Source organism: Nannospalax galili, unplaced genomic scaffold, assembly GCF_000622305.1.
Source record: "Nannospalax galili isolate Female #2095 unplaced genomic scaffold, S.galili_v1.0 scaffold2449, whole genome shotgun sequence".
Taxonomy (NCBI): Eukaryota; Metazoa; Chordata; class Mammalia; order Rodentia; family Spalacidae; genus Nannospalax; species Nannospalax galili.
The window spans coordinates 35,350-44,314 of record NW_008359608.1 but is presented as its reverse complement, the minus strand read 5'-3'; the positions used below and the strand labels follow the sequence as shown (position 1 = coordinate 44,314).

At 46.2% G+C, this 8,965-nt stretch overlaps 1 protein-coding gene across 1 annotated transcript in view; it reads left to right on the top strand.

Annotated features, from left to right (window-relative positions):
* Positions 1-406: 406 nt before the first annotated feature.
* Positions 407-8,965, top strand: part of Afg3l2 (AFG3 like matrix AAA peptidase subunit 2) — a gene marked incomplete at its 3' end in the record, with an annotated part of 30,842 nt that continues 22,283 nt past the window's right edge. Inside the window, 5 exon segments of the mRNA XM_008823444.2 lie at positions 407-689; positions 5,745-5,841; positions 6,948-7,025; positions 8,425-8,528; positions 8,641-8,793. Coding sequence (XP_008821666.1) covers positions 576-689; positions 5,745-5,841; positions 6,948-7,025; positions 8,425-8,528; positions 8,641-8,793 — 546 coding nt within the window.

Below are 8,965 nucleotides of genomic sequence, written 5' to 3'. Positions count from 1 at the left end.
CAGTCCTGAATGGGAAAAGATCCTTTTCCCTGTAGCCTTTGAGCCTTTGATGATGACCCCATGGCCACCTGGAGAGACCTGTGACCAACTCCCTCAGGTCGGGCTCCAGCTCCGCCCTCCTTGCTTGGTCCCGCCTCCAGCCCAGGACTCTTCCTTCAGCTATTCCTTTATCCCGCCCAGCCCCACCCACCGCCTATTCTTTCTGCCCCGCCTCCAGTCCCACCTTCCGAGCGCCTCCTTTGGCCCCTCCTCAAGCCCCGCCCCCTGCCTCGCCCCCTTTTGTCGTCTCCGCCCCCATCTACGCCGCGCGTTCTCCTTTCGACCCCGCCTCCAGCCCCACCCTCCTCACGCTCTGCACGTCAGACCCCGACCAATTTCCCAGAGCCGACGTCGACGTTCGCACGTCGGGGCGGGGCCTGACGCCAGCGTAAGCGTGTGGGTTCGCCAGTCAGCCGCGGGTCTCCTTCGCTGGTGGCTCGTTGTTCCTCGACTACCGAACCTGCAGAAGCTGCGGGTCGCCGCCCGCCCACCCGCTCCGCGCCTGCGCGCGCTCGGGGGAGCGGGCCGCGCGGGTCATGGCGCACCGCTGCCTGCTGCTGTGGGGCCGGGGTGGCTGTGGCCGCCGCCTCCCGCCGCTGCTCCTGCCCCGCGGCTGCCCCGGCTCGGGCCGGCGGCCCTGCCTGCGCATGGTGAGTCCCGCGCTCCCGGCTGCTCGCCTTTGCCCGGCCGGCTTCCGGCTCCGGAGCGGGTGTCAAGGTCACCGGCCGGGACGCCGGCGGAAGGAGTGGCGGCGTTTCTGCCGCTCTCTGTATCGCGCAGCCGTCCGGCCGTCCAGTCCGGGGCTACGGTGGCGCCCGGAGCTCTGGGTCACCCCGCGGCTTTGGAGCCTCCGTCCTGCTCGCTTTCATGACACTGGAAATCGGCAAATCGGCGGAGCCTCCGTCCTGCTCGCTTTCATGACACTGGAAATCGGCGTGTGTGTGTGTGTGTGTGTGTGTGTGTGTGTGTGTTTTGTTGCGCTGGAAAGATGGAGTGGAAAAGGGAGATTGTGAATAGGACCACTGCTGGAATTCTCAATTCTGCTAGTTAGTACCACCGGTGTCAAAAATGTGTACTACGTTATCGTAGGGCCATGTTATTTTGTTGCATAACAGTGCCTATGCTGGTGGTAACCTACCAGGTGTAGGGCCGCACATGCGGACTAATAGAGTTTTCTGAAGTGATGATGATTTGGAAGGACCATGACACAGCTTCTTGCTGCCTGTCAGCTCTTTAGATGAAGTCCAGGCCAGCACAGGTTTTATCCCGAGGTACATAGCGTGGTGGCATAGGTCCTGGAATTGGTCACTAGAACCTGGCTTGGCTTGACCACTTAGACTGGCCAGTGTCCTTAAGGAAGTTAGCCCAGTCCTTCCACGCACAAGCCAGAAATACTAGGACAGCAGCCTTTCTGTATTCACAGGGCATTGATTCCAGCACCCCCATTTAAATCAGAGGATGCTGGGAGTAGTTCCACTCATATGGTTTGTTTACTGTATGTTTTGTTAGGGAGTTTCTGTGTATGAATGTTTTGCCTGCAAGTATGTATGTTCACCTGTGTCGTGCAATGCTTTCGGAGGCCAGAAGAGAGCATCGGATCCCCTGGAAGTGGAGTTTTGAACAGTTGTTAACCACGTCCTCTGTAACAGCAGCCAGTGCTCTTAGTCACGCAGCCTTCTCGTCTCTCCAGCCCAGTTAGGGAGTTTTCTAGACAAGGTCTCTGTGTAAACCAGGCTAACCAGTGACCCTCCCACCTGGTCCTTCGGAGATCACAGGAGCAAGCCACCAGGCTGACTCTTACATTTTACTTTGCTCTCTAGATTATTTTCAATACCTGATATGTTGTAAATGTACTGTAAGTAGGTGCAGTACCATAGCATTTCAAGGAATAATGACAAAAAAAGGTCTGCTTATAGAAACAGTAGCTCAACCTGTCCTTAAACTTCCTTACTGAGGCTGGCCTTGAACTGATCCTCTTGCCTCCCGGCTCTCAAGTGCAGGGATTACAGGTGTGCACTACCACACCAGCTCATGTAAATTCTTTTTCTGAGGGTTTTCAGCCAGTGCTTGGTGGGGTCTAAGAATGGAAGCCATGGATGGAGCCCTGAGGGAACCTGTGTGTGTGACTCTACTTGAACTCTCTCCTGCCTTTCTTGGGTTTATTCCTGAGTTCTCTTCATCTTTCTGACTGTGTACTGCCCTGCACTAGGCCATCTGTTCAGCTTCTTGTATTGTCCCATCTTGCTCATATGATCCCTTTTATAATTAGTGGACATTGGACTCAGGGATCCACCTTATGAGGTTGCACTGTTAAGGCAGGAATCCTGTGTAAAAGGCCTTCCTTTCTTCATGGCATTGTTGTCTCTGCGTCACCAGTGAGTGCTGAGATATAAGGAAGTCCTTGGTGATGACAGCTACAGCTCATTGATTGGGGATATATGACATATACTCTTGTGCTGGGTAGGGACATCTGGGCATTTCTTCGCTAGCCCAGGATGACCTTGAACTTGTTATCCTCCTGCCTCCTCTTGAGTGTTGGAATTACAGGCATGATGGCCTGTGCCTGGTTTATGTGGTGTTGGGGATCAAACCTAGGACTTTGTGTATGCTTTGTGTACACCATCAACTCAGTCCCCAGAAGGCATTTAAAAAAAATATTTTATGGGGGCTGGAGAGATGGCTCAACGGTTAAGAACACAGACTGCTCTTGCAGAGGACCCGGGCTCGATTCCCAGCACCCACATGGTGGCTGCGAACCGTCCTTAACTCCAGTTCCAGGGGAATCTGAAGCCCTTTTCTGTGGTCCGCGGGCATTGCACGACATGGGTGCACTCAACCTGCCTGCAGGCAATACACGCATACACATAAAAAAAAAAATTTATATGTGAGTCTATTGCCTGCATGTATGTAAATGCACCTGTGTCATACAATGCCCACAGAGATCGGGAGAGGGCATTAGATTCCCCTCAACTGGAGTTATGGTTGTTAGCCTCCATGTGGGTACTGGGAATGGAACTTGGGTCCTCTGTAAGAGCAGCCAGTGCTTTTCACTGCTGAGCCATCTCTCCACCCCCCACTGAGGGCATTTTGAGGTAATGAATATTTATGGAGTATAATTGTGTGCCCGGTTCTGTACCACACTGCAAAGACTTTGGGGAATTGTGATGTGAAATGATTGTATTAGCTCTGTGCTATCCCGGTTTCTCTCCATTTGGCCCTTCATATCTGTGAGTACCCTAGGGTTGAGGATATTTGGAAAACAATCGCATGCATATTGAATATGTAAAGACATGCTCCCTAGACAATATTGTATGGTCCCTGGGAGATACAGTATAGAGTATTGACATAACTCTTCCATTGTATTAGGTATTATAAATAACTTAAAGGTGGCGTGTGACTGTTACCACTTTTTATCTATCAATGTGTTAGCTGGTGAGCATTTGAGTTGTTCGCACTTTTTTACTATTATGAATGATGCTACAAGCATTTGTGTGCGAGGTTTTGAATAGTCACGTTTTCAGTTTTTTGGGGTAAGGAGTGCAATTGCTGGATCCTATGGTAATTAAATATTTTTTTATACATTTATTTTCTGTGCATGTGCACAGATGCATGCTGTGTACACGTGCATGCCACAGAGCAAGTGTGGAAGTCAAAGAACAGCTTGTGGGAGTTGATTTTTCTCCCTTTACCAGGAGGGTTCTGGGATTGAACTCAGGTCATCAGACTTGATAGTGCCTTCGCCCACTGAGTCATCTACCTACCCCTTCCCCCCATTTAATATTTTGAGAATTTGCCAAACTTTTCCAAAGTGGTGGAGCATTTTACATTCCCAACAGCAGTTGCATGGGCTTTGGTTTCTCCCCATTTTCTCCAGCGCTTTGCTTTGTATTTGTGCCGGCCACCCTGAGGTGGTTTTATTTTTCTAATGGACCCATAAAGGGGACAACTGATGGGTGCTAATACACTGACACAGGTGGACCTCACTTCAGCATTTCCATCTGTACTAAAGGTCACCCTCCCCCTGTGGTGAATTTTCATTTTGTAAAAGGATAAGATTACTTTAGCTTTTCATGGCCAGATTTGGATACATCCCCTCAGTGCCTCTTGCCATTGATAGATTGCTTTATTTTTTATTTCTTTGTTTTAAAATTTTTATTATTTTGGGGGGCTAGAGAGACGGCTCAGTGGCCAAGAACACTGGTTGTTCTTGCAGAAGCCCAGGTTTGGATTCCAGCGCCCACATGGCAGCTAACAACTGTCCATAACTCCAGTTCCAGGGGCTCCGACGGCCTCTTTTGTCCTCCTCGGGCACTGCACAACATGGGTGCACTTACCTATATGCAGGCAATACACACATAAAATAAAAATAATAAATAAAAAAAATATATAATTTTTATCTTGTGTGTCTGATTATATTGCCTACATGTAAGTGCATGTACATGCATGCAATGCCTGTGGAGGCCATAAGAGGGCATCAGATCCCCTGGAACTGGAGTTACAGACAGTTATTAGCCTCCATATGGGTGCTGGGAATGAAACCCAGGTTCTCTGCAAGAGTAGCCAGTGCTCTTAACCGCTGAGTCATCTCTCCAGCCTCTGACTGATGGCTTTTCGTTGAGCAGCTAGAATTTTATGTAGAGACCATTTTAAAAAACTTTTTTGAGACAGTCTCATACTGTAGCTCAGTCCAGAGTAGAACTCACGGCAGTCCTGCCTCAGCCAGGGTTGCTGGGATTACAGGCATGTGCCACCTTGCCTAGTTTATGTAGTACTGGGGATGGAACTTTTGGCCTCATGCATGTTGGGCAAGTATTCTGCCAACAAAGCTACATCCCCAACTCTACAAATAACTATTCAATAAATTCTTTGGTGGTGCTGGGTTCAGACCCAGGATTTACACATGCTAGCATGTGCTCTCCTGTTGAGCTACATCCCACCTCCCAAACAACTTTTAGTAACATGTTTTAAAGCAGCGATATACCCATAGTAGACTTTCATAGAACCATAATTCTCACCATTAAGACTATCTAGCAGATATCCTTAGCAGACATCGCTAGTGAAAGGATTGTCAGTGGTATTTAGCCCTGACTGTCTCATCACTGAACTGACATGAAATTAGCATTATGTTTGTAAGCAGTCCTGGTTTGTCATTTCAGGTTAAGTACTGTGAAGTATTATAGACCCTGAAAATCAGCATCAAACAGCAGGTCTTGGGTCAGAGTTTTGTTGTTAGTTTTTTTTTGTTTTTTTTTTTTTTTTTTTTTTTTTTTTTTTTTGATCTTTTTGAGACAGGGCTCCGTGTCCTAGCTGGCCTGGAACTCGCTTTGTAGACCAGGCTGGCCTTGAACTCACAGAGATCCTCCTGCCTCTGCCTCCTAAGTGCTGGGATTAAAGGCATGCGCCACCATGCCCGGCTCAGAGTTTATCTTTGAGTGCCTCGAAGTAGATAAAACATTGGCAGAGTCAATGTGTTATTAGATGCTTATAGTTGGATTGGCACTCTAAATCATGCCTGGCTTGGAAGCATTTGTGTCTTCTGAGTAGTCACATCTGGTTTGTTGTTAGAATAGAGTAGGTTTGGGCCGGAAGCCCTGGTCCCTCCTTAGGCTATGCTAGGTCGTGACCCAGATGGGGATGCTAAGAATGAGTCCTGTTACTTTTTGTTATCTCAAAGAGCCTCATGCTCTTACTCTGTCATGTTACAGCTTTATCAATACGCGACAGCACAGACAACCAGCAGAAATTCTCTTCTGAGGGATGTAATTGCTGCTTATCAAAGATTCTGTTCTCGGCCTCCCAAAGGTGAGTGCTATGGGTAGGACCCCAATGTTGTGCGTTCTTTTTTTTGTTTATTTGTTTTTTGGTCTTTTTGAGAGAGAATCTTCCTGTAGCCCCAGCTGGTCTGAAACTCATTATGTAGACCAGGCTGGCCTTGATCTCACAGAGATCCACCTGCTTCTGCCTCTGCCTCCGGAGCACGCTGGGATAAAGGCATGCACCGGGATGCCTAGCTGTTGTGCATTCTTTTTTCTTTTATTTTATGTGTATGCGTGTATTGCCTCAGTGCACCCGTGTCATGCGATGCCCGCGGAGGTCAAAAGAGGCTGTTGGATTCCCTAGGACTGGAGTTACAGACAGTTGTTAGCTGCCATGTGGGTGCTGGGATTCGAACCCAGGTCTTCTGCAAGAACAACCAGTGTTCTTAACCACTGAGCCATCTCTCCAGCCCCCGTTGTGCATTCTTAAAGAGACATGTCCTCTGGGTGCTTACTGTGTGGGTGTGTGGATTTGGTTTCAGTATGACTTTTTTTTTGGTCTTTTTTTGAGACAGGGTCTCTCTGTAGCCCCAGCTGTCCTGGAACTCACTATGTAGACCAGGCTGGCCTTGAACTCACAGAGATCCGCCTGCCTCTGCCTCCCAATAGTTGGGATTAAAGGCATGTGCTAGCACACCTGGCCTCAATATGACTTTTTAAAAATGTTATTTTATGTGTATGAGTGTATTGCCTGTATGTGTAAGTGCACCTGTATCACACAGTGCCCAAGGCGGTCAAAGGAGGGCATTGGATCCCCTGGAACTGGAGTTGGAGATGGTGCTCTTAACTGCTGAGCCATCTTTCCAGCCCCCTCAGTATGACTAACTTGTCTCCTATGTCCGCTCTGTGACCTTCAACTTCTGTCTTGATTATAACAATGAAATTATGTCACCTTCAAGTAGACCATCTTACAGATGGTGAAATTGACACATTTGATTGTGAACTGTATAATTTAGACTTTGATATATTTCTATAAAAGAAATGTTATGTTTTTTAATGGTGTGTCTGTGGCTTTAAAAATTGGCTTTAAAAATAATGTGCACAAAACCTGATGAATTTTAGTTTGAGAATATTTTTTCCCTTTTCTAACAGGATTTGAAAAATACTTTCCAAATGGGAAAAATGGAAAAAAGGCTAGTGAACCTAAAGAAGCTGTTGGAGAAAAACAAGGTAGTTTTAAAAATAGATTAGGTTTGCTTTTATTGTTTTCCTATAACAAATAGAAATGTTTCCACCAGAGAAAGAGTTACCAGAAGTTAGCTCTGAAACTTCAGATTACAGGTACATCCAAAATTCTACAAACCCTCTGTTTCATTTCACTTTAATTTTCTGTTTACATTTTCTTCTCATTTTACAAATTGAAATAGTTCAAGGTTACCTTGTAGACACTGATTGATCAAACTAAGACTATTTGGTACATATTTCTGACACCTAATTTAATCCATTAAGAAAAGTCTTAGAAACCTAATACATGCAATTTATTTGACATACATTGAGATATGGTATGACTATAAGTAAGTTATATAGCTTTATTTTGTTTTAAGATATATTTACGTATTTATTTGAGACAAATTCTCACTATGCAGTCTTGGCTGGCCTGGAACTTGCTATGTAGACCAGGCTCACAAGATTTTGCTTCTGCCTTCTGAGTGCTGGAATTAAAGGCATGTGCCACCATGCCCAGCTTAATATCTATTTTTAATTATGTATATTTGTGTGTGTCTGTGTGAGTATGTATCTGTGTGAGTATGTGCCTATATAAGTACAGGGGCGCTCAAGAGTTCAGAAGAGGGCATCAGATCCCCTGGAGCTGGAGTTCCAGGCAGTTGAGAGCTGATGCTAGGAATTGAACTTGGGACCTGTGGAAGAGCAGGAATTGTTCATAACTGCTGAATCGTCTCTCCAGCCCCATAGTGCAATGTTTTAAAATTTGTTCCTAGGCCAGATGGTGGTGTATGCTTGTGGGCTTGCCTCATGCTATGTGAAAGATGATGTTTTATGGTAGTTGGCAACTTAGCTGTTTGTAGGTCACTGAGAGGGTGGATATAACTGCCTTACCAAGGGTTAGATCTTTGGGGGCTTCAGGAACAGACTGATTGCCTCAAATTCTGGAGGCCACCACACAGTTTATGCAGTACTAGGGATTGAGCCCATAACTTTGTGCATATTAGGCAAAAAATCTTTATCACCTGAGCTAGACCCTCAGCCTAGCACTTTTCAATTTGGAATGAGGGCTCAAGAATTCACATGCCCTCTTTGTTCACTCTCATATCACGTGGCAACAAATTATGCAGGAGGTTACTTGAGCTGGAGTGTTATCCTCTGTAAAATGGGAATAGTAATAGCATTGCTCTGGGATTACTGGGTTACAGTGTGTTTCCTGAGCTCATCTAGGCAGGGTACTTTGGAGCCTTCTTGGCTGTTGCCACTTTGTATTAATATCTTTTCTCCAGGTGTTTTATTTAGTTACTGATAGTGGGACATGTGCTTGGCACCTAGTCCTTTATTGAGCTATGATAGGAACCTTGTTGCTAGCCAGGTGCTGCAGTGTATGCTTTGTTTATGACAGAATCCAAGCCAGCTGCTGCCTCTCGTTCTTCTGGAGGTACAGGTGGTGGAGGAAAACGCCGTGGCAAGAAAGACGATGCTCACTGGTGGTCCCGGTTTCAGAAGGTTTGACTGCAAACTATGCTGATTTTTGATCATGGGCCCAAGAACAGCCCACATAGCATAAGTCACATTGTGACATTTCATTCCTCACAGAAATGTCTCCCTCCTTGTCTAGGGTGACTTTCCATGGGATGACAAAGATTTCAGGTTGTACTTTATCTGGACTAATTTCTTCTGGGGATTAGTCATGCTTTACGCTTTGTTCAAGAGCTCTGGGAGAGAAATCACTTGGAAAGACTTTGTCAACAACTATCTTTCTAAAGGAGTGGTAAGTACTGTGTGGGGTTGCTGGGCTCACTTTAGAAGGTGAAATGTGTATTAGACCAGAAAGTGGTAAAGGGTGACCTAACTAGTTAGACTAGTCCACCATAAAGTAACTGGTAACTGGTTACATTGGCTTTTTTTTTTTTTTTTTTTTATTTTTTTTTGTTAGGGTCCCC